The sequence below is a fragment of the Peromyscus californicus genome, unplaced genomic scaffold, assembly GCF_007827085.1.
Source record: "Peromyscus californicus insignis strain IS unplaced genomic scaffold, ASM782708v3 Scaffold_9__1_contigs__length_137607984, whole genome shotgun sequence".
In the NCBI taxonomy this organism is placed as follows: Eukaryota; Metazoa; Chordata; class Mammalia; order Rodentia; family Cricetidae; genus Peromyscus; species Peromyscus californicus.
In genome coordinates, this window is record NW_026294617.1 from 50,866,618 (window position 1) to 50,892,326 (window position 25,709).

General features: G+C 32.6%; 1 protein-coding gene across 1 annotated transcript in view; it reads right to left on the reverse strand.

Annotated features, from left to right (window-relative positions):
* Nucleotides 1–25,709, reverse strand: part of Si (sucrase-isomaltase) — a 73,492-nt gene that overhangs the window by 22,229 nt on the left and 25,554 nt on the right. Inside the window, exons 15-32 of the mRNA XM_052731398.1 lie at nucleotides 25,452–25,623; nucleotides 22,912–23,028; nucleotides 20,972–21,126; nucleotides 19,577–19,661; nucleotides 18,581–18,637; nucleotides 16,763–16,887; nucleotides 15,415–15,503; nucleotides 13,605–13,654; nucleotides 12,763–12,933; nucleotides 12,366–12,521; nucleotides 7,377–7,583; nucleotides 7,005–7,159; nucleotides 5,504–5,672; nucleotides 3,295–3,391; nucleotides 3,071–3,183; nucleotides 2,859–2,984; nucleotides 1,248–1,376; nucleotides 158–268 (exon numbers count right to left, since the gene is read on the reverse strand). Of these exons, the coding sequence (XP_052587358.1) occupies nucleotides 158–268; nucleotides 1,248–1,376; nucleotides 2,859–2,984; nucleotides 3,071–3,183; nucleotides 3,295–3,391; nucleotides 5,504–5,672; nucleotides 7,005–7,159; nucleotides 7,377–7,583; nucleotides 12,366–12,521; nucleotides 12,763–12,933; nucleotides 13,605–13,654; nucleotides 15,415–15,503; nucleotides 16,763–16,887; nucleotides 18,581–18,637; nucleotides 19,577–19,661; nucleotides 20,972–21,126; nucleotides 22,912–23,028; nucleotides 25,452–25,623 (2,284 nt within the window). The remainder of the gene's footprint in view (nucleotides 1–157; nucleotides 269–1,247; nucleotides 1,377–2,858; nucleotides 2,985–3,070; nucleotides 3,184–3,294; nucleotides 3,392–5,503; nucleotides 5,673–7,004; nucleotides 7,160–7,376; nucleotides 7,584–12,365; nucleotides 12,522–12,762; nucleotides 12,934–13,604; nucleotides 13,655–15,414; nucleotides 15,504–16,762; nucleotides 16,888–18,580; nucleotides 18,638–19,576; nucleotides 19,662–20,971; nucleotides 21,127–22,911; nucleotides 23,029–25,451; nucleotides 25,624–25,709) is intronic.

Below are 25,709 nucleotides of genomic sequence, written 5' to 3' on the forward strand. Positions count from 1 at the left end.
TTATGCCCAATAATTCATACTTAGATCAGACACTACATATAATATTTAGTTATTAAAGCTATATATTTTTTCTATCATACCAAACATGCTTTTAGAATATTTAATGAAATAAAATACCTAACATTTTCAAAATTATTGAACTTAAAATATTAGGTACCTTTGCCCAACAGATATCATTTGTGTTAGGCCACTTGACAAAGACATCTTTCTGTATTCCTCGATCAAAGGCAGGGTAAGGCTTTGTTTCATTTCCTGAAATTGCTGGATCCTAAAATTAAAACATAGAAATAAAACAAAATGAAAACAAACTACATATAGAGCCAATCTGCAGCTTGTTGGGTGTCCATTCAGAGACGCTGTCACTTTCTCATTTTGCAGTATGGTAGCCTTTGGCTCCCATTTGGAAAAATGACCAGACATCAATGCCACAGCTATACTCTAAGAAATGCTCAAAAACATCTGTCAGGAACTCAAGCAAGCTTATTCAATGTTTTGTTGTTGTTGTTTCAAAAGAACACCTGAAAATTACTTAGGGACAAAAATATCTACTATCAATCTTCGAAATCAAAGCCAGTTTGTAACTTGGGTGGTAACTCGAGCACAACTTGCCTTTAATACCTGTCCCTTGACTTGCTTCTTTACACACATAAATTAGTTTAAGGTAGATGGTAAGAGAATGAGTAAACAAAATAAAATGGTGGGAAAAATCAATAGATAGGAGGAGAATGTGAAACTGTTTTTTGCATTATTATAAAATTTGCATTTATTTGTGTGTTTGTGTGTTTGTGTGAGGGTATGCACCAGGTGTGCCACATGTGCTATGGAGGCCAGAATAGGGTATTGGATTACCCTGGAGCTGGAGTTATAGGTCATTGTGAGCTGTCCAACATGGGTACTGCGATCAAAACTCAGGTCCTTGCCGGGCAGTGGTGGCACACGCCTTTAATCCCAGCACTTGGGAGGCAGAGGCAGGCGGATCTCTGTGAGTTCGAGGCCAGCCTGGGCTACCAAGTGAGTTCCAGGAAAGGCGCAAAGCTACACAGAGAAACCCTGTCTCGAAAAACCAAAAAAAAAAAAAAAACAAACCTCAGGTCTTCTTAAAAAGAGGAAATTCTCTTAAACACTGAGCCATCTCCAGGCCCCGAAGCCCAATGGTATACTCTTTCTTTTTGAAAAGCTTTCATACATTCATTTTAGAAGAGTAAATATAAACAAATAATATAATTCATGCAAAAATAAGTACTGACCAAGATAATAATATATTTCATTCCTTCATTTCTTATTCGGTCAACAAACTGAGGAAGAGTCGTGAATCGTTCACCAATTGTGAAGTCTAGTTGTCTTTCCATGTAATTAATGTCTGTATACTGAACATCCTAAAATAGATAATAGAGACAACTTGGTAACAGCATTCTAGAGGTTGTGTCTAGCTTCACCTGTATAGCAAAATCTGTGTCAAAGAAGGGAAAAAGGTGATAAAGAATGGAAAGTACTTTAAAAACAATTTTATATGGATGATTGGTTTGGTCAATAGTTCAACAATAATTTAATTTGAGAAGTAAACATTCTAAATCAGCAATATTGCAATATCGGTTTCCATGGGAAACAGAGGTAAAAAATTTTAATGCTATGAAATTATGGTAATATAGTCAGTTATAAACTGAAATTTCAATGCATGCACAAAGAAATACTTTTGAGCCAGGCGGTGGTGGCACACGCCTTTAATCCCAGCACTTGGGAGGCAGAGGCAGGCAGATCATTGTGAGTTCGAGGACAGCCTGGTCTAGAGAGCGAGATCCAGGAAAGGCGCAAAGCTACACAGAGAAACCCTGTCTCGACAAAACAAAAAAAAAAAAAAAAGGACATACTTTTGAACTCATGTTAACCATAAATCACATCAAAATAATTTAAGATAATTTTTCCAGTGACAAAAAGGAGAAATTATTTATAATTCCATCACTTATTATAATTTTTTTTTCTCAAATAAGTCAAATTGATTTTTAAAATACCTTAAAGGATGTATGGTTTATATTTAAAAAATTGGAATTTATTTAAGCCATCAAATTTGAATTTTACCATAAAAATTTCAAATTAGTCTTAAGCCACTAGTTTTCCAACCATTTTCTCTTATCAACGTTACTCTTGATTATTCTAGTTTTTGGGAAAACTGTAGCTGTCATAGTAGGAAGATATTGGAAAACCTCAGTTTCAAATATCAACTTGTATACTTCTGTATTTTCAATGTATGTAAATAATTTTCTGATAATAATGCAGCACTATCAGATTCTGATATAGAATCAAAGTCAATGTCATATAGTGAGGTTCATGATGTAAAATGAGGACTTCCATAAAGGAATTACATACTGCAGTGTTTATGTGGTACTAGAATTCTTTTTATTGATAAAAACAAACTGATTTCTAAGCATTGGGAAAGAACTTATTCTGTAAAGCCTGCTGTTTAGCTCTAAGTACTCCAATTATATATTTTAAGGCTCAAATCAGGCAGTTGAATGTCGAATTTCTTCCAACTTGTAACATTACCATTGATACTATAGATCACTCAAACATAAAGAGAACAAGAATATGTATGACTATGTAATCTACAACTTATGAGAGGAAAAAAACGTGAAGAGGTTTGCTTAGAACAGTTCAGGGTCTTACTAAAGGGGCAAAGTAGGCAATGGTGGAATATTTTAGCTCCTTACTTATGTAACTGACAAAGATATATAAAAATCCCTCATCCAATTATTAAGATACCACCAAAATATGAGTGTTATTTCCAAATCTTACTCCTAAAGAATATAGTGTTGAAGCATTTCCTTCTGTCCTTACAGCATCTAGTTTATTGGTATACATACATAGGGGATCTTAGCAGCCACCATGTCGTCGTACAGTTGCTCAATCTCTGAAGTATTTCTGTATCCATAACGACATAACTGAAATCCTAGAGCCCAGTACGGTGGCATGACTGGATAGCCAATTACCTTTAAAAACATTATATGTGAGATAAAAGAAATATTTTACATTATAAATAAAACTTTATAGTTTTTAAATGAATATTTAATCATACTTCATGGTATTGCTTTGTTGCAACTTCTGGAGTTGGTCCCAAAAACATGTAAAAATCCAAGATCCCTCCAATTATACGGTATGTTAGAGCAGGAGTTGGCTGGAAAGTAACATCTGAAAATTCAAAATAAGACTTAATTTTTTTATCTATATGTGAGACATCTATTTGTTATTGAATTGCATTTACCCATTTAATATGAGAAATTTAACAAATAATAGGTTTACCCATTCCATTGCTGTTTAGTAACAGAACTCCATGAGCATTGCCCTCATCTTCCAAAGCCATGTAATAGGGATGGAATCCATAGGAATTAAGTTTATACTGAAACATATAAAAAACATAATGTATATTAAGGAAAACTAAAGCACAAGCTACAGCAGCGTTGTTTAAATTCATTACAATTGATCTTGGAAATTAACATATTCCTAATTACCAAGTTACACTACTTGAATGAAACAAATGTACTTCGTCTAAAATTATTACTTCTTTTGTTTGAACTAATACTTCCACAGAGCATGCAAATAAATATGAAAATATGCAAGAATAACTGGCAAACAACCCTGGTTTAGAGTAGTTACGTTTCTTTCAAGAAGTTAGGTGTCTCACTTTATTTGTAAGTTGACATTTTTCCTAAAATAAAACATCCTGAAAAAAATCATAGTGATGTAAGTAATCAATCTGTCAAGAAGAAAGAGTTCATAAGGATACAAACTTACATATGCATAACATGTAATTTGTGGCTCTAAACTTAAATTTTAGTAAATTATTCAAATGTGGAATCAAGATTAAAATTATCAAATAATTATTATATTAGTATTGAGTTTTCAGAAATAATTTTGATATAGCCTTCTTTAAAATAGATTCTGATACAATTTCAATATAGTAAAGATAGCAATGGATTGGGCGTATCACCATAAAAATGAATGTAATATTAATTTGTTTGTTCCTAAATGTATAATTTAGGCAGCAATTACAAGTAAAACTAAAGGTGAGCTAGTGTTTGAAACACATTTATTAATGATATATTTGGAATTATGATAATAATATTACTTATTCATTGAATTAAGTATTAAGGAAATTTGTTCTGTTTTTAAAACAGAACTGTAAAGTATCAAAACACATACAAATATTTGTTATGAATATAAGCAGTAGTTTGACCAGATAAAATGTATAATTTTAGCTGTGGGGGTATAGGGGTATAGTATCAAATCACTATTATATGTAACATGAACAGTGAAATTTAAAATTTATAAGCAGTTATTTCAAAGAATACTGAATAAGTATGTTTTGTTTAATGTAGCTGGAAAGGTTAAGAAACTGGTTAGCTTTCATAAATGCTGCAAGGTGCTATGCAGGTTTCTGGGGGTAGAAAAGACATCAGTGGTCTTGTCCAGTTCTGGAACCTACATGTTATAATATTGACTCACCTGGTAAGATTCACAATTTGACAATAGTGGTGAGATATTATATGGAAGTAACCACCTGCTGTCCTGATTGGACTTGAGATCTGCCCACAAGAGGGTTTCAGGCCTAATACTATAAACATGGTCAACAACCATGACTAGGAAAGCTAGAGGCTCTAGCAGAGAACCTACTGACGTTGCTTTTCTGAATGAGCATGCTGTCAAATTGCTTTCCAAAGTCATGTTTATTTCTACAGATTTGAGTTGCTACTGATCTTGGTCATAAAAAAAAATGTATCACTGTTCAAAATGGTTAAACTAAGCAACTGTGACTACTCAGACACAAATAGGACATCTATATCTCTAAATCAACTTTCAAGGCTCAGGTCACATTTCAGAAGACAAGGCACAAAATATGTAAGAGCCAGGAATGGAGAATTCTGTGAAATGCTGTCTTGTGGACATAACATGACTGCTGTACACATAAACTCACAGTTCCTGCATTTGTCTGCAATGGATCTCCATACAGATGAGGGAGGAGAGCCAGAGTGTCCCACCCTCAGCTGAGAGTTAGCTACCATTAATGAGTACTAGGAAGAGAGAATCACTCTTTATGAACATCTACTAGTGGGTTCCCCATGCTCCACTAGATGATCTAATGCCCATGTGCATATGGGAACCCCTAATTGGACTTAGTGGATTCAAAAAAAAAGACACCCAAATTAAAAATACATTTCCAAAAATCAAAAGATAAAAACATGAAGTAAAATTAAAAGAAACTGTTCAATATGTTTTTTAAAATACCTAACAAATTGTAATTGTATTTTCTCTACTTTTTTCAATGATTTCTGATAGTATTGTTTATTTATTTATTTTTTGTTTTTTAGAAAACCACTGCATCATCTCTGTGAATCTCTAGCAAGCACTCTTTGCATTGCTTCAATATTGAGCTATCAGCCTTCAAAGAAGTGAACTAGATCCCCATCATTATCTTAGCTTCCTCATAAGGCAGCCACATGTGGGTACCTACACCAGGAGGTTGATCTCTTGTGAACATCCCCCAAGTATGCCAGTTCATATCTCGATTGAATGCTGTATGTTCTACTTCCCCGAAACCATATACATATTGTGATGGTAGACGAGTAGATATCTGAATGAACTGGTCATTGAAGGCAAATCCAGGCAGGCGAGAATCCCAACTGAAAATGAAAGGAAACAAGCCTATCACTGTAAATATGTGCAAAATAAAAAGTAATAGTTGTAGTTATTTTTATTGTCTTGAAAGTAAACAAATACTTTTTCTGTATGCAAACAAAAAAATCACATTGCAAATAATAATGTCAATTCTTTCTTTGTGATCTTAAAAGAGATAATGTTTCTCATAGCCCTAATTACCTCAAGGCCTCAAATGAATATATGTAATTACTATAATATATTTTTTTTTCTTGACTAAGTTAATGACTTAACAAGTAAACTGTTTTTTATGTAACATTGTGTGGAAATATAAGATGAGAATATATTATATGTATTCATATTTAGTTCAATGTTGTCTTAAAAATAAAACTTTTAAAAATTATATTGTTTCCTTGATTTATATCCTAAAATTAAATGTGATCTATCCTTTGGGGGTAATCATTGTTTTTGTTTTTTAACTTCTGTAATTTAAAAACATCCTTCAACTTCAAGTTCTTCTCAGCTACTGCAGTCAGCCATTTTTTATTGTATTTTGCATTTATAATACATGGAATATAGGAAGAAATGTATTTTAAAGCAATGCATTTTACTTTAGTTATTTGTGAGAAGATAGAAGGATGAAAAGTAATCAAGGCCAGCAAAGGAGAGGTGTTTGTATTATGAAAATTCAGAGGCACACTCAAAGCTTTTGCATCATTTTTGAAATTACTGTATAAGCAGAGTACCCAAGTGCCTGCTTCATGAATGACTTTGTTTCTTAATCTTTTAAACTAAAATTTTTTTTCTAATAAAATCATATTAAGCTAAGTCAGTCAGGGTTTCTTTATTTGCATCAACGCTGCCAATAACTGACAGAATCCTGATATCATTTAAAAGAAGGCTTGCAGAGCTTAACTGGAAATGCTTTTAAATCTGGTGCAATTGGTGAAAATAAAGAGAGTGATCTTTTAGAGAAATTTATTCACCATAATATCAATACATATTTTGCTCAATTTATTTTTTTTCAGTGTGTATCAGGTTACAAATCTCACAAATATTCTCAACAGTTTTAATAGTACATTTGCATAACACACCCCTAATTATCTTATTATCACTCACTATGTATTTTAACATGAATTTGCTTTACATTATTATAATACTGAATCTAATACTTACAAATAAAAGTAATCACACCTATAAAATAAATGGAATTTTAAATGAATTTTTATATGATTCTATGAGTATATTATTTAAAAATATTAAAATTGGGAAAATATTTAATAAAACTCCAACTGTTAGCATATTGCTCTTTTAAACTAAAAAATTTCTCCTTTGTATCAAATAACTTAATCACTTACATAAGCCTTCCACTGCTTCTCCTTCGAACCTGGATGCCAAATGGATTTTCCTTGATTTCAACATCATAGAGTCTATTTTCATAAGAGCTTGTAGGAGTGTTTGGAATGTTTAATGGTACTGGAACTTCATATCTCTTCTGATGGGCATCGTAAATCTATTGCAGAGAAACAGTAACAACACAGGAGTATTCATTCTCACTGCTGAGAGAGCACATGTTTTAAATAACATGTCCAATGGGAGCACTTAGAATTGTTGTCTGATTCTGCATATCTATCTTACAGACCTAACATTGCAAATGAAGAAACTAATGAAGTCAGTAGAATATTAAATTGTTTAACCTTTTCTCCTAAGAAACTTTATTTGAAACTTACCTTAAACTGTAGCATGTCATTTTTGTGATACTTTACTTCCACACGGAGAGTGGAGATGGGATTAGATGGAAGGTTTATTCTGGCGTTTACAGGATTCCACTGGAGTTCAGCTGTTATACCCGTTGGCAAATATTGAACTGAAGTTAATGAATAGGGATTATGGTCTGTAGGAAAGTAGCATTCAGGTGCACCGGATAGTGTTTGAACCTAAAAGCAATACATGTTCAACATCAGAAAGTATAAGCATTGGAAACTTGAACTTAAAAAATCAAACAGGAAGATGTTATCTGAGCTTAGTAATAATTTGTGTAACTCATAATAAAAAATCTATTATTCATCTGAGATATGTTCTAAATTATTATATCACATATTTACATAATGACTCTAATGTTAGAATAGTAGAGACAAATGATCAAATGTTTATTTTTCAATGCAAAATAATATAAACTGTATTGCTTTTATAAACATTACTTTAATTTTTGCCTGTATGTAATTTTATGCCTCACGATGCTACTAATTTCTCTTTCTGAAAATGACTGTAAAATACCAAGTTGTAGCTTCTTCTCTTCCACGTATACTGATACTAACACAGTGTCTTTTATGGCTTATGCTGAGAGCTGCATATGGCATTCCTATCAAGATTTAAAACAGGAACTCTGGATTAAGATATTTTATATCTTCTCTTTGACACAGTAGTAGATAGTACTCAAAGGGAAATTGATAACTACAGCATTGAGCATTAAATAGCTTACTATAGCATTTTTCTCACAGTCTTCCATAGTTATTGATCAATTATAGTTTCTCAAGAAGCAATACATTTCTCCATATTTCAGTCTATTTTTCAGAAACACCCAAATCTCCTTAAAAGAATTTGATACAAACTAATTACATCGAGATGGTCTTTTCCTCCCGTCTTCCTCGTACTGGGTAGCTTGCAAGTATAATGTCAATAGCTATGATAAACTTTGAAGACAAAACCGTATAGAAGAATCTGACACATGGATCACATTAAAATGTTGACAAACCAAACTTGGATTTCTATTTACAAGAAAAAAATATTCTGTTTTGCTTTAGCTACTCAGATTTTAGGAGCGTAAAGTATCAGTTTAAAGCAATCATTCTAAAATGTGAATACTGTGGTTCACATTCGAAATCAGTTCACACAATGGTCAACTTTACAGGACTCTATCAGAGTTATTTTTCTAAATTTCACTATCACCTTCTTGTTCATCATTCCCATTAGAATTGACGTTCTTTTAGAGTGTGGATATTCTAGGATTAGTATAGGGAGAGGTGGAGAGATGGCTAACCAATTAAAAGTACTGACTTCTCTTTTGGAAGGCCTGGGTTTGATTCCCAGTACCAACATGGTGGCTGGCTTACAACCTTTTGAAATTTCAGTCCCATGCCATGGGACATCCTGTTTTGACCTTGACATGCACTGAACATATGTGGTTTACAGACATACATTCATGCAAAATGGCCATCAATATAAAACTAAAAAAATAATAAACTGAACAAAATAATTCCTAAAAACAGCCTAAGTACCTATATGATAAGTATTCAACAGAAAAAATAAGTAATTTGAGTTTTCCAAGAAATTTCTAAATGCCTAAACTTAAAATACATGATTTAAAAAAAATGTTTGTTTGTTTTAAAACAAATTTACCATGTGGCAATTAATCTCTATGTTAGAGAATTAAATAAGTTGCTGTGACTTTGAAAGTAGTAATTCTGAGTAATTTAGATATGATGTTTTAAATATGACATCAGATCAATTAGGACATTTAGGGCTCAGAAAAAATAATGTCAGATTAAATAAAAACACAAAGACTACTGACCACTTGGTGGACTTGGAGCAATCTCTAATGGACCTCAATTCTAGGAAAGGTCTATACTTCCTGATAATATCAGTGATTCATTTCTGTACTGCCTTGTGAAGAAAAATTTTATATTTGCTTTCTTATCGGAATAAGCATCATGACTTATGCACAGTTTGAATGCAGCTGGATTAACCACACCATCCAATAATGTCTTGTTTTTCATTTTTTGTCTTTGACTCCTTCCTTATCAAGCTGACATATTTCTCCATCATTAAATTCCCTCATTTTTAATTGACATTAATCCATATACCCTTATTAGCATTTTCATATTATATTCTCGATATAAATTCACAGTCCTGGAACAAACAATTTGCATTATGCCTCAGCAATGCAGATATGTATGAGTAGGGTAATAGAGTGCCGTGTTGATCACTCACTTTTCCTAAAATCACAACAGACCCAGTGGGTACTAATGCTGCAACCCTAGTTGACTTCTCCACTGTTCAACCACTATCACCAAACCTCTGCCAAAACATTTGTTCTTCACTGATGACCAACACATTTTTTATTTACATTATGACTTCACAGCTTTCCTTATTATTTGAGTGTGGAAAGGAGAGCAATCAGAATACAACACAGAGCAGAATATCACAACTACCTACCTTGTCACTTCCCAGTACATAGTACGTACTGTCTGGTTTATATCAAATAAGAAACATTTTAGTTGTGTATCCAGTACTCCTCTGATTGAAGACATTTCTAGCTCAGCTCCAGTTTCTCCTATATGGTTTATTATTCCATGCATATAGGTTATCCTTAATAATATTGGCTGATTGTACTTAACCCATTTTGAAAGTAAAAACGATCTTATATTTTGGTTGTGAGCCTAGCCTTTAATGGCTGAGCCATCTCTCCAGCCAGGGAGTCTTGCCTTGGAGGAGATGAGAATGGGCGATGGGTTGTGGGGGAAGGCTGGGGGCGGGAAGAAGTAAGAGGGGGACACCTGTGGTTGGTATGTAAAATGAACAGAACATTTCTTAAAAATAAATAAATTTTAAAAAAGAAAGTAAAAACACTGTCACCTCACAAACCTTTCCCCCATAGCTCCATGTTTTCTTTTTCCTTTACAGGAAAAAAATGAAAATTTTATCATATTTACTACCTTAAAATTTCCAATTTTTCACTTCATTTTAGTTTAACTAAGTTAAAGTAGCCATGGAACCCATTCAACATTATACTTGTCAATAATATTAATGACTTTCATCTTATCAAATCCAAATGTCAATTTTAAGGCTTCTTCTCATAGATTTATAACTGTAATTTGAATGATAGATCATTTTATCTGGCTTAAGATGCATTTTTAACTTCCTTACCAAGAGCCCACAAATTTTCTATATTAATACTTTTGCTACTTTTTGGTTTCCTGATGAAGAACCATGAGGATTCAGGGTTTAGCCTTTGACCTGATCTTCCCTTTTCTGTTCATGTTCACTCTCTTGGTCATCTCATCCCATGACATGGCATTGAATACTTCACATGTGCTGACATGTGATGAGGAAGCATCCTTTAAGACGTTTAAATGTGTGTTGCTACTTGACAGAGGTACTTGAACTTCTATTAGGAATTTCAACGTCAATATATCTAAAACAGAAGCTTCTCCTCCAAGCCTGCTCCTAAACCACAAAGATTTCTCAATCTCTCCTAACACACTTCTTGTTTTTCTAATTGTTCAAACCAACAACCTGAAGTCAATATTGCTCTTCTCCTTTTTCCACACTAATGAGAAAACAAAAATTCTTCGCTTTTTTGTTAAATTGGTGTGAGACTAATCATTCATTGATTTAAATGTGACCACACCAAATTAATTCATTGGCTCTCTAACAGTCTTTTCAACACAGCAACAATGATGGCAGCATTAAAATAGAGTTCAGATTCAATATTTGTGTATCTTAACAGCAACCTCCCTCAGGCTAAGACTCATTATTCTAAAAAAGGACTATCTGATTGATCTAAACTATTTGTTTTCGTGTTTTTATGACACAGTTCTTGATGTTATTCCATCACTAATTCTGTTTAACACACATTGGCCTTTTTTTTTACTATTTGTGAAATGTGGCTGGTGCATTGCCAATCTTTTCATGTTACCAGTTGATATTTCTTTCTGAAGTATTACTGACTCTGTGAAAGTGCATTTTAACACTTTTTGATGTTTAGAAGTTATCTGTGTTTGAGGAAAAATTTGCTCTTATTTATCTTTAGGATTGTAACTGCATTTAAACAATAAGATTCATGATAAATGAGTACCAAATACCACTTAACATTCTTCGAATTGACTTCAGAATTGTTCCTCCCCTTCAGAGTTGTTGCAAAGAAGCAATTGTTTTTGCTGTTTTTGTTTTTTTACTTATCATGTGCCTAATTATTCCTAATGCTAAACACTATGAACTTCTTTATAAACAAAAAGGAAAGGGGACACTTTCCTGGAAGTAGAAATTATGACTTATTTCACATAAGTAGAACCCCCTGGGAAGTCGATGGATGATATGTTGTAGCTTTAGTCCTATAAGATGAAAATTTAATTACTCGGTCTTATAAATAAATGCTTCCTGCTCTCAAAACTCCGAGATGTAAGAAAAGGCTGAGAACTGAATAATAAGCATAACAGGTGAGGATGTTTCACATCGATCTCTCTGTCCTATAGCACTGATAGAAACACCTGCTGTCCACGGCCATCATTCTTCTCAGACTGGCCAAAATAACTAAAGCATCCCAGAGTGACATGTATCCAAGTTTTTAATAGGTTGAAAATTTGTTTTGAAAGTACTTGCTACTACTGACAAAATACCTTGCCAATTTAGCCAGTCAGCTGTGGTCAATATACAGAGGAAGTACAACAAAATGCTATTTTATAAGGGAAAAGTTTATCATCCATTCCACATGAAAAGTGATTTATCTGTTCACTTCATCTGTCATCTGCTAAGCTATGTCTTTAAAGAATGAATTTATTTAAAATTTGATTGTCATTTAGATGTGCAAATTTCAAATACCAAACGATTCATAAAAGAATGTAATTTATAAGCTGTTGAATTTAATATGCATGTGAAAATTTCCCACTAATGTGCTTACATGAAAATCATATATTTGTTCACAAGAAAACTGCTATTACCTCTTGCCATAAGCAGCCTCTCTGTTCGCACACTTCCTTCGTTGCGATGCCTGAATCTGGATAACAACCGAATCTCTCATTGTCTAAGAAAGTTTGATTCCATCTAACTATAAAGTTTTTTCCAAGATTAAAGGTGAGATCTGTAATTGAGAGAACCTATGGAAAAAGGGAATGATTAATTCTTTAACTTGATGATGGGTAAATTTAAAAGTATGTCCAAGTACAGCAAACCCAGTAGGTTTTCAGAATTATTTAATATTTTGATATATTTTTCGAAGAACAGAAACCAAAGGGGGCAGAGAAATGCATGTGTGACTTGAATATCTAGAACTCCAATTTGAGTATGAAAGAACGTAAAAACACATACCAGACATTTATTTTAAAGGGACCAGTTTACCTTATTGGAAGCATCAAAAGTGAAGCCAGGATGAGCATTCATTTGCTGAGCAGTTTCTCCTACTGTGACTTCTGTGACTGTCTCTGTCAGCCCAAAGACTTTGATTGTTTTAAATGCGAGGGCAGTTCCTTCCGAATATGCTGAATGTGTGCAAGTAGCAATCAGTTCATTCTGAGGAAGAACGGTGTGCACTGTTAGCTGTTAAGTCCTTTGATATTAACCCCACTAATGGATAGAATATGAAAAAAGGAAATGGTTGAGGCATCCACCTTTCCATCCCACCAGTTACCGCTGTGCATATAATTGACGTTGTTTGTATATGTCATAAAACTTTATTTTTAGAATTAATGACGACTTCACATATGAGGACATTGATAATATAATATCTCTTATTCTAGCCTTTATGTTGATAAGAGGTAACTCAGAATTGTTAGAAAGAATAAAGAAATATAACTTCTGTGAAAAAACTCATTAGTTATTTAAAAAATTAATTGTGCACATACTTTTCATTTTTATTGCCAAATATATATGAATTATCACTGTGATTGACATATTAAAACATATCAAATATATAGAAATTATTTTCCAAGGTATGTTAAAATAGACTTAAGGAAGAACAAATAATCAATGCATAGCTTCATTATAAATATTATCTAATACAGTTAATAAAAAGGTTTTGTTCATTATCTAATAATTTCAATTTAACAATTAATTCAACAATTTATTTTAACTGAATTTTATTGAAAACTGGAGAGAAATTTAAGCACTCCCCAGAAGTAGCCTATAGTAAATTATAAAATAGACATTAAGAAACACATATATTTTCCAAAATAATGTCTTACATTGGCAACCGAAAAGTTGTACAATATATAGATTCCATTTTCTATGGTATCTGAAATTGAAAAATAAATAGTTATTCGATCAAAGTAAAATAAATTTTCTTTTCTTACTTTACATTTATATAATAGTTATTTTAAAATCATAATAATGAAGTGCTGTAGACAGTTCTAATTACTTTTACATTTCTAGTAACTAGACTCAGAGGTTAAGACTCATACTAAAAAGAAAAAAGGGCAAGAAGTGTAGAAGGAAATTGCTTGGGCAGCTACAAGGTGGGCTGAAGGGAATCAATGTGCGGGGAGCACAGTATAAAAATATCATGTATGTGGGGGAATGTTCCTGAGGACTCAACCCTACATAATAAACTACAGTCAACTGACGATTGATGAGAGTGGGAGAACATCTTCCCCAGGGAAGAGGCTCAACATGGTTATCCTGCATCTAATGGTCAGCCCTGACTTGAGGTGGAGAAAAAGGAGACATGTTGCAATTATGATGCAGTTATAATACCATTTTAAGTAATTAAAATTAACATCATATATGGGTATGTGTATTTCAAATAATAAATAAGATATTAAACTTTTGTTATCTCATTTCCTTGTGAAATATATTATCTAATTTATTTTTTTTTTCATGAGTAATAAAAGAGTCTAGAAATTCAGAAGAAACAAAACTTATTCTCCTCAGATGTATAGGCTGGAGCTTGTAATCCCAGTTGGAGAGGCAGAGGTAGAGAAAGCAGAGTGAGAATGTCATGGAGTCTGGGCTATTTGGGACCCTGTCTCCATTACTAAAACAACAGGAAAGGTTATAAAGAATGATATATTGTTATAAATTACTATTTCAAGTGATATTTGTTTCTTATATTTTTGCTATGAAATTACATGTTTTTCTATGAAGACATGATATAGCACAATTCTATTTCACATTTATATATTTATTATTTTTCATTATTCTGGAAAAGGGAATGAATGTAGAGAGGTATTAAAAACTAATTTAACCTGTAAATAAACTGACATTTAATGAGGGAAATATAAGAAAACAATGATGTCTGTATCATACTTGTATTAAAACATTCCCAAGGCATTGTTATAAGAAAACTGAAGAGTAGTACTAGCCAAATTTGAAGGAAACTGAAGATAATAAATTTTAATGAGATTTGAAAAGTAATGAGTTCAATTGGAAACTATATGATAATATTTGTAGACACATATAAAATGGTTATTATCTAAGTGTCACATATTAAAATAAATAAATTAAAATAATTTCAGTAAAATTTTAAAGATCAATTAAATCTAAAAATATAAAATTAATAGGTATGATTAACATTGTATAATAAAATGGCTTGTGGTTGTTTTATTAATTATTTAGTTTATTTCTGTTTGTACTAAATTCTCAAACTATAAACTAAAGCATTCTAAATAATGAAAAGGAAAATTTTTTAACTTAAATAATTTGACACTGACATTAACTGCATCTGAAATTATTGGTTTCATTTTTGTTTTCATTAATAACATTTCATGTTTAAAAATTACAATGAATTATCCAAAATACTCAAAAACATGATGCAATTCCTACATTGAAAATTTGACAAGTTATATCCAATTAAGAGTATGAATGTAACATAAAAATCACATACATTTGTCAAAGAGGTTCTATAATGCAGTTCACAAAGCTGATATGTTAATCCCATAAACAAGTCCAATAGTGATGTCAAATTTCATAAAGAAACATAAAAATTCATTAGGAATGCAATCTCTACGAATAAAACTAAATTAGCAAGTCATCAGAACAGATGGCGTTGAGACTTACTTTTAGTTTCACCGTCATCCCAGAAGAAGTCTCCTTTTGCCACGTGATTTTCATCTAATGCAACAATGAGGCCCAGAGGATTCGTACGGCTACCGTGTAAAATGAGGTTTGTATAGAATTAAAATAATTTTGCAATCAAATTATAACTTAAAACAAATACATTTACACTTAAGAAGTTGTAGTTGTGTATTGACAAATGAACACTGATATCTATACATTTTTGCATTCATAATTTCAATATAAATGTAGTATTATGAGTTAAAAGGTAATTCACATACATGTAAACAAACAAAAACATAATATATAAGCATGTATATATATATAAATAAAATTTTAAAGTAAATAAGAATATTCATTTTAACCAATATAACCTTAAATTGAAACACGTTAATTATCCTACTCAAATGAAAATATGGCTGTACTGGATAAGTTTATGTCAACTTGACACAAGCTAGAGTCATCTGAAAGGAAGGAGCCCCAATTAAGAAAATACCTCCATATGATCCTGCTGTAGGCAAGCCTGTAGAGTATTTTCTTTATTACTTATTTATGTGGGAAGGCCTAGCTATTATGCATGGTGCTGTCCCTGGCCTGGTGGTCCTGAGCTCTATGAGAAAGCAAACTGAACAAAGCCATGGAGAGCAAACCAGTAAGCAGCTCCCCTCCATGGCCTATGCATTAGCTCCTGCCTCCAGGTTCCATCCCTGCTTGAGTTCCTGTCCTGAGTTCCTTCAGTGATGAACTATAATGTGGAAGTGTAAGCCAAATAAACCCATTCCTCTTCAACTTGCTTTTGGTCATGGTTTTTCATCATAGCAACAGTAACCCTAACTAAAATAGTGTTATTTTTAAACATTAAAATTAAAACATTGAAATGTACAATAATTTCAAAAGTGAGGTCAGATAGAATGAAAATGAATCATGAGGTCAATTACTAGATATCTCCTTGCTGTATCACCATAAGATAATGCTTCTGATGCTCTAGGGACCTCGCAACTGTTCTACAAAGAATATGTTACGCACATTAACCAAAGTTTGATTCTATTGTGCAGGAAGATCTGGGGGATGACTGATCTTTGAGAAAACTTTCATGAAACACTTGTAAACGTAATCAATTCCAGAAAACCAAAGTATTAAAAGGCTAACATCACCTGATGTACTCACTCATATTTCCTCAATAAATATTTGCAGAAAATAGAGGCCAGGAAGTGTTATACTTGAGTTATAAATGTATAAAAATGTGATTCCAGACATGCATGAAGTTTGTAGTCTAGGATACCAGACATACTACATACAACAAATAAAGCATAAGGAGCCTATATGACTATGAAATGGCCCTTCATTTTACCTTGCTGTTGTGGTTACACTGGGTTCCTGGATTGGGATGATATAGCCTCCTCTAAGATGTAATCCTATCTTATCTGCTGGAAGGTACATATCAATCCTTTGTTTTCTCCATGGCTTTTTTTCACCCTATAGTTAGAGAATAAATATTGTTTTTTATTGTTAATGCATGTTTTAAACTTGTTTCATAATGTTTGTAAGTTTTACATTTTATCTACTTAACCATGTATTTGTTTATAATCATGGGGAGAAAATAATTTTCATTCAGTTTTCAATGCATATGAAAATAAGTTCATTTTCTTCTAAAATATAAAATAGGATAGAGAGAAATATTTCCTTCCTACCATAATTAACAATTATACCCACATTTTCTACTCTTTTTTAAAGTTATCATGCTTCTAATAATTAATGATTCTTCATTCAGACATATGTCTATGTTTTATAGAGAATGCATGGTATTTGTCTTTAGTGTGGCTCTTTCATTCAATAGAACACCCTCTAGTTCCGACCCATTGTTTGGCAGTAGACAGGATTTCACTATTTTAACGTGTGAGTAATAGTATGTTGCATGTAAACCACATTTTCTTTGTACATTCTTCAGCTAATGGATGTAGAGCTTGATTTGATATGTTACTCTCAGAATAGTGCAACCTTAAACGTAAGAGTATATCATTTTGAAACATCCTTGCCACTATCCTTGTATACATTCCAAAGTAACATAATTTGATAGTAAACCAAATCTGTCAGTAGATTTGGGAGGAACTTTTGTGCTACCTTACAGAAGGGAAAAAAGAAGGGAGTTTTGTAAGAGATACCAAGACACAATTTGATTAACGAAGTAATAAATGAGTACTATTTTTCTACACCAGAGTAGGGTAACTGTCATCCAAGGACCATTTTACAATTTTTTCATTATACTTGAGTTATAATGAAACAACACTTGAGTTATAATGAGCAACAACAGTTATTAAAGGGTGAGCTCAAAGGCAGTACACAACAGGTAATGATAAGGGAGTGAAAATGATATTAAACTGATTTGACCAGTGTAGAATGGACAAATGCAATGAAACATTACACTGAACTCATATTTATGTACATTTGTAATGTTTCAATCAAAGCACTATGTAAAATGCTTGAGAGGCAAGTGTCAACTTATTTGTTCGTTACACGTTGCATACTTGCATTAGGTTGTCATGTTGCTCCATAAATACATAATTAAAATAATAAAGAAGTAAATAACAGAAAAATGACACACACCAAATAAAGTCTGCTTGCCTTTAGAAAGTCTTTTCAAACATTGTTTCAAACAAAAGTCTTGTTCAGCCAAATGAATATGTGAAACATAGTCACTTTAAATATATCTGAATCTGAAGATGACTTAGTAACATCTACTTCCAAAAAATAAAAAAAGGAATTGTATATATGAATTTGTGAATGTTATTATTTGGGCTTTTCTAGTTGGCTTTGAAAAGACATTTTCAATGATTTAATTTTTTTTATTTAAAAACACATAAACCTATCTCAATTCTTCTGGCAAGAAGGCAGATGTAAACTACAAGACAAGAATTAAATAAGTTTCCATTATTTTCTAAAATACTCTTTTAATTCCATTTAAGAACAAAATATGTTATCTTAATAAAAATATGGCTTTATATTAAAAATCTGGCTCTTGTGTAATGGAGAGTAATTGCACATCAATTTTTACACAGCTCTCCAGTTGAGAAACATTTCTTATAATAATCTCAGAACTCCCAAACACAGATGCAGATACACTGTTATGTGGAAATGTACTTGTGGTCTTATATACATTTAGGTTACTTACTGTTTCATAATCATACCAGGTAGCATCAGGAATGTATGCACTCACAGATTCTGCTCCCTAAGATAAAGAAAATCGGTGTAAATATACAAAGCATACTAAATATACACAAAATATTATGCACATTTGAAACTCAAATTCTTAAGAAAGAAGCTTCCTAAGAATTATTTTAGAATTTTCCATGTTCAAGAGAAAAAATACTTCTCTGTTCTTACACTCCAGTAGTTCTGAATTCTTACCTTTATGTGTAAAATACACATTGTAGTGGCAAAGGGGATACTATGTGGGTGACAATTACAGTTCATGTATGCACTTGTGCTGTTATAAGCCACATGATTATTGTCATGTAAATTGTTCATTTCTACATAAACTACATGGACACTAGAGTTTAGAAACAGAAGACACATAATCTCAGTCCACTTTTTTGTTTTACATATTCTTTTTTTTTTTTTTTTTTTTTTTTTTGGTTTTTTGAGACAGGGTTTCTCTCTGTAGCTTTGTGCCTCTCCTGGAACTCACTTGGTTGCCCAGGCTGGCCTCGAACTCACAGAGATCTGCCTGCCTCTGCCTCCCGAGTGCTGGGATTAAAGGCATGTGCCACCACTGCCCGGCTGTTTTACATATTCTTAAAGTCAGCTGTTTTCCATGGCTATTTTACTCACATCTTAGCAAAATTGCTATGTTTGTGTCTCCCTAAGTGTAAACTAATTAACATTATGATAAACTTTGAGGAAATGCAATAAATATAAACTTTTCAATATAAAACTGACTATACAGACGCCTTTGCTAAGTTATTTATTATATATTTTGTAATCTAGACATATCAAATAACTTTGTGAGTTTTAAAATCTTTTGGCATTTTAAATTTCAGTGGGAGCTTGTGAGCTTGAAATAGTTCATTGAGAAGTAAGTGGTATCCAGGTTCATCATAACTGTAGACAAATTTTGTTATGCAAAATTATCTTTAAGCAATAAATATAATACATATGTAAAGCCTACCTGTCTCAAAACAGGAGTGATAAGTAGTGCAGGGCCCCATAGAAATTGGGTGTCCTCAATCCAGCTGTTTGGGTCTTCATAAAATCTAAGAACAATGATAATATTTAAGATACTATAAAACGCACAAGGCAAAATTTCTCATTTTCTTTGTCTCTTCAGCTCTTAACTGAGAATCATTACTTTAAATATTTGTTTACTATGTCATTCTTAAGCAATAACTCTAATGTAGTTCATACAACAAACAATAAGGAATACGGCAAAGAGGAATGAAGGGGAGTCAAAGGGAAAGAGGAATGGTAGGCATGAGTTAGCTCCATACTCAAAACCCCTAAGTCTACCATAGATATATGGCTATTTTAAAGTCTAACAATCAAATTTGGTTTGTTATTTTCTTGTAAAGCAGGTCCGTAAATTTCTAGAATTATTTCATAATGTACTTTCAGTATTTTTCAACAAAAATGTAATGTGCGTTTATAAGAAATGTTAGGTCATTCCCTAAGAAATACCTTGTTTGTTCATATCATGTAAGTATGTAGACAATGTACATTTTTATAATTATACCACACTATCTACATTTAGGTGATTTTACAATACATGATTGTTACATTTTCAGTACCTTTTAAGCTAAATCTTTCTGGCGTCACTGATGTATTTTTTATGTAGTTTCTTTCATAAGTTCTGCTAAATTATCTAATTTGTAGCTTTATCTTTTCTACCCTCTTTATAATTATCACAATCATTTTATATATATATATATATATATATATATATATATATATATATCTCAAAAAGTTTCTATACAAGTTAGAAAAAAATAGTAATCATAGATCCACTTTGCATCTTGATTTTTTCTATTAGTGTTTTCTTATATTTCTGAATATACTTTTTACTATGATTTCTCTGTGTTTATGTGTGTGTGTATGATGTGTGTAAGTGGTGTGCATGTATGTTATGTTTTTTGGTGTGTGTGTAGATGTGTCATGTTGTGTATATGTGTGGCATGTGGGTGTTTGCACATGTGTGCAATATATGTGTGTGTGGTGCATGTATGTGAAATTGCAAGCGCACATGCCCATTTTCACATGTAGAGATCAAAGAAGTTTGTCTTACTCTAATTGTTCTTCACCTTATTGCCTGGATCAGGGCATCCTTCTGAACCAGGAGCTGACCAGGCTGGCCTGCGAGGCTGGCAGACCAGCGAGTTCCTGGGACCCACCTCTCTCTGTGCCCCTTAATATTGTAGTTACAATCAAAGGCAGCTATGTCTAACTTTTTGAATGAGTGCTGGGGATTAGAACTCTATTCCTCTTGTTTGCAGAGTAAGGATTTTAACCCTCTGAGACAGCTTTCTAACCCCTGAAATCATAATTCTCACTCATAATTCCCAATACTCACTCATGAAGAAATGGCCTTGCAACTGTCTCTCCATACACATGGGCTTTATAGAACAGAGTGTAGAGGAAAGGAAGTAAGGTGTAGCGGATGGTTAAGTAGTGCCTTGATGTCTTTACCAAAAGAGAGTCTTGTCCAAAAAATGCAGGATCCTGCTCCTGTACGATATCAAAAGAAATTAAAATGAGAAAAGAAAATGTAAATAATCATTTAAATGGAACCATTTTGATTATTGTGTTTAAAGCAAATTGTTTGAATTTGTGCTCCTCTATGAAAAATTAAATACATCTCTAGTATAAGTTCTTTATGAGTAGATGATTCAGGGTTTGTATTCTCAGTTGTATTTTAATTAAATTGTATTTCGAAGTATACATTTCTCACTTAAATATACACTTTTAATAGGCAAAAAAAAGACCAAATTTCAAACTACTAATTTTTTTGATGATTCTAATTTTTCATGTTCTCAAAACCTTAGTCAAATAACCTGTGGTTTATTTCAATTATAATAGAATGCCTACACTTTAATTTGTGCTCGGCTACATGGCAAACTTTGACCAATAGGATGTACGTAGCACATTCAAGCACAGGCCTGCAATGTACTAATGGATTCTGTCCTGTTCATAGCCGTGGACTTCAGAAAGGACAGTTAACAATCTACAGATCCAGAACTACAAGGAACAAAGTTTTCTGGTCAGTTAGCAAACTTTAGTTTTGAAGTTCAATACTCCTCCTGAGAACAAAAGATCCTCTATCTATGAAATAACTGCCTGTCTGTACCAAGGAAGACCACAGTGATAAAGTTTGTTTACACATTTTTCTAAGGGGTCACAGAATTTACTGAGTTTTCCCTTTAAATTTACAGCGAAATCATCCTTCCTGTTTAACTAGGCCCAAACACATAATAGACAGTGGCGCTGCTGTACCTGACTCTATTCTGGAGATTCAAGGCTATTCTAGGGGTCCTGTTCACCTTAAGATCTTTCCCAATGACCTGGCAGAGCCTGCTAGAACCCAGCTCCGTTTGGTGCCCCTTGTCCAATCGCCGCCCTCTGTCAGCTTCATGAAGCCCAGACCTGACCAGTGGATCCAAGAGTCTCACCACTCCACTATCTCATGGTCACTCTGTTGTCTTTCACATTCATTTTTCTAATTAATCATTACCATAGTCATTCTGTCATCCCATTTGCATTTTAGAAAACTCAAATGTATACAGCATTGCTTGTTCAAAGCTCTCCTACGGACATGGATTCCCCAAAATCTCCTTTATACCCATTTTGACTTTGTTCTCTGAAGTTTCTTTATAGCCTGAACTGTGCAGTTGACACTTCCCAAATGGAAGTAAGATTTTGTATCAGAGCAACATGTGAACACTGAAACTACTATCTTGATCAGCATGTTCTTAACTGACTTGAAGATTTAAATGGATGTTATGGTTCTCTTTTTAAAAATGTGTCTATGATAGCCCACAGCATGCATATTTCAGATGAGAATATGTGAATTTTCTTACGATTCTGTTTCTACCAGTTCAGAAGTATGCTTTAATAATTAGTATTGTCTTTGCTGACATGCTTATTGCACTCTTAACAATCATTACAAAATAACTTTGGGCTCAATTATAAGGGTCTTGAACTTTAGACTTCCTTTTATGAAAAACAAACAGCAAGGATTTTGCATAAAATGTTATATTTTGTTATAAAATAAACCAAAACTTTCACTATCAAAACCCAAGACAAAAATATGGTATAGATACATTTAGTTTTGTGATTTTTCTCATTTGTCCACTTTTAGACATAAAATATATTGACATTGAGAAGTAGATTTTAAACATTTATTTATAAAATATGTTACATACTTTTATCTTACCATACTTATACTGATGAAAGAACATTGCTCAAAAGTACAGTTGTGCTTGTTTCAAAACACGAGGAACAAGTGTCACTTACCACATAGCCATCGGCATTGTGGTTTCTAGAAAATGGATAGAAAGCTCCGAGTTGCATCCATCTTCTGCAGAGTTCTTCAGTAGTATCAGCCACAAATCCACAGATGTCTGCTCCAACCTAAACAACAGTGTTCCTCTTATTCACAGTGTTGACATTCTGCTTTGTCTATTACATTCAAATGTATGCAACAAGTAATTGGCATTGCTCATAGTCCACTTGTTTTATGGCCTTCATACACATCCTCTAAACTGATTTACTCTCCATGGTCTATCCTTCTTTATCTCTATCCACATTATTTTTATTCTCTGCTTCCCATCTCCCTCCTTCCTTCACCTCCACATCCTATTGTTAATTTTAGGAATTGTTCTCGATGACCAGGCTTAATTTTTACTGGTTTACATGCAGTGTGTCTCACCAATGTTTAACTTTAATATACTTGATTCCTGCTTAGGTTGAGATGTTTTGAAGTGTTTGGGTATGTAGAAGTTTTTCTTTTAGTATTGTTTGTCACAAGTTTTCCAAAGTTTTCCATAGGTTTCCAAACATTTTCTTGTTTTCTATAGATTTACAGTAGGCATTGTAAATTCAGTATTAATCATTTCGGATTATATAAATTGAAACTATCATTTCCCAGTATGTTGGTCGCTTTCTACTTTTAACCATTAAGATATTTTTTGATTAGCAAAATGTTTAATTTCATTTTAATCCAATTTACATTCATCTGTAATTGTGTCCAATATGTTCTGTTTGAGACATTATTCCTCTAACATGACATAACTTATACTCATATTTTCTTCTAAAATGATTAAACTTTACTTTAATTACGTGCCTTTTATCTACTTGGTATTGACTTTTTACAGAATACATGAGAAATAGCTATGTGTTATTTTGTCTTTTCAAATGTATAATTAAACATCTATATGAATATTTGGTACTTTCCTTATATATCTGCAGTAATGTGGAACATTTAGAAAATATGTATATATATACATGAGTCTGTGCCTTTTTTATTGTAAGCCTAATTGAAAACTCACAGACCATATTCAATGTGTTAATTACTCTTTCTTTATCTGACAGAGCAAAATCATGTGCAGTGAATTTGATTTTCAACTTGGGAAAAGTTTGTGTTTCTAGTATAGCAGTTATTTGCAAATGTGGTATAACTCTTCAATTTATTTAGTAATCCTTTATGATTTCTGACCCTTATAGATCTTAAGAGAAAGGAGCAAGAGCACAAAAAGAGAAGGTAAGTATACGTGTGGCATGTTGAGATGAGGAAGGAGGCCCACAAGACTGACTGAACCAAAATCGCAGCCCAGATGGAGAGTGGCCCATAAAGGATGATATCCCTGAGAGGTTCTCTGTGCTTCTGTAGACTGTCCTACAACAATGTAAATACTGGCTGTGTTAAGCAGACTCCTGTTTTAAAAGTAGAGGGGAAGGTTGGAGGTGATAGAGAAAGAAGTGGAGGGAAGGGAATTGAGAGTGAACTTGATCAAAACACATTATAGGCAGATATAAAATTTTCAAATGGTTAAAAAACATGGGGATCAGGGAAGATGAGCTGGAACAGAGGGAGAAGAATAAATAAGAGCAAAACAGAGTGACACAAATGAAAAGTTAATAAAAATAATTCAAAATAAATGTTTTATATTGTTGATATCAGTGTTTATTGTTTAAGGAACATTTTCTGTTGAAATTCTATTTTTATTAGCATATGCTTTAACTTAATGTGTTCGTTCAAATTTTCAAATAATCACTTTTGTGTGTTTGATTATATTCCTCTTTGTGTCATTGAAATAATCTTTCTTTCATTGCTATACATTTCAGGTTAATTGCTTTCCTTTTTCTATATTTAAATCATGTACTAATTAAAATTTGCACTATTTGTATCTTTAATTTTGTTTAGTTAGCATATATTTGTTTGTTTTATTTTATTTGTTTTTATTATTCAAGCCAAAGGTTTTGCTCCATAGTCCAGTTTTTCCTGGTACTTGACACTCAGTAGTCTAGCCTGATCTTGACTATGGTGTCCCTAGTGCTGAGGTTGCATGCATGCCTGCCATACTTGCCTGCTTGTGTTTTTGGTTTAGTATTTAAGACTATAAATTTTCCTTATAGCTAAAAACATACAAACTTTCATTAGGAAATATCAAATTACTAACATTCAGTAATAGATTGATCTTTCTTCCTTTTCTCAAATTCATCTTGTTTTTTGCTGAATTTGTTTGTATATATTATGATGGTGTATTTCTTTACTTTCCAAATTCAATATTGTGCGTGAAAGTTATTTGTTTCATTGCATTTTGGGTGTTCACTCTATTCGTGTATATGAAAGAAAACTGAACAATCATTAGACATGCACTTCAAATATTTTGTGATGACTTTATATGATCTTGAATCTCTGAATTTTATGCGATTTTTGTTAGATTTACTGTCAGGCTCATAATTCATATTTAGAATTTACTATACTTTCTTTACCTTAAAATTTTTGAACACTACTCTGCCCTTATTTTTTGTGTAGTATTAAACTGTCTTACCAAAGGTATTCCAAACAGACCAAACTCCAGCATTCCAGTGATGGACCATTCCATCTGCTCCCATGAGGCAGTGTTGTCTCCTAGCCAATGAGCAGCATGCCTTCCAGAGCCAGCAAATGTTGACCGAGTGAGGATGAAACTTCTTTTACTAGGAAACACTTTTTCTACAGCTCTAAAAATATAACCAAAATAAAACATAAGTATTACTCTAAAATAAAATTGAATCCATTAACTTAAAAAATATTACTTTCAAATGTA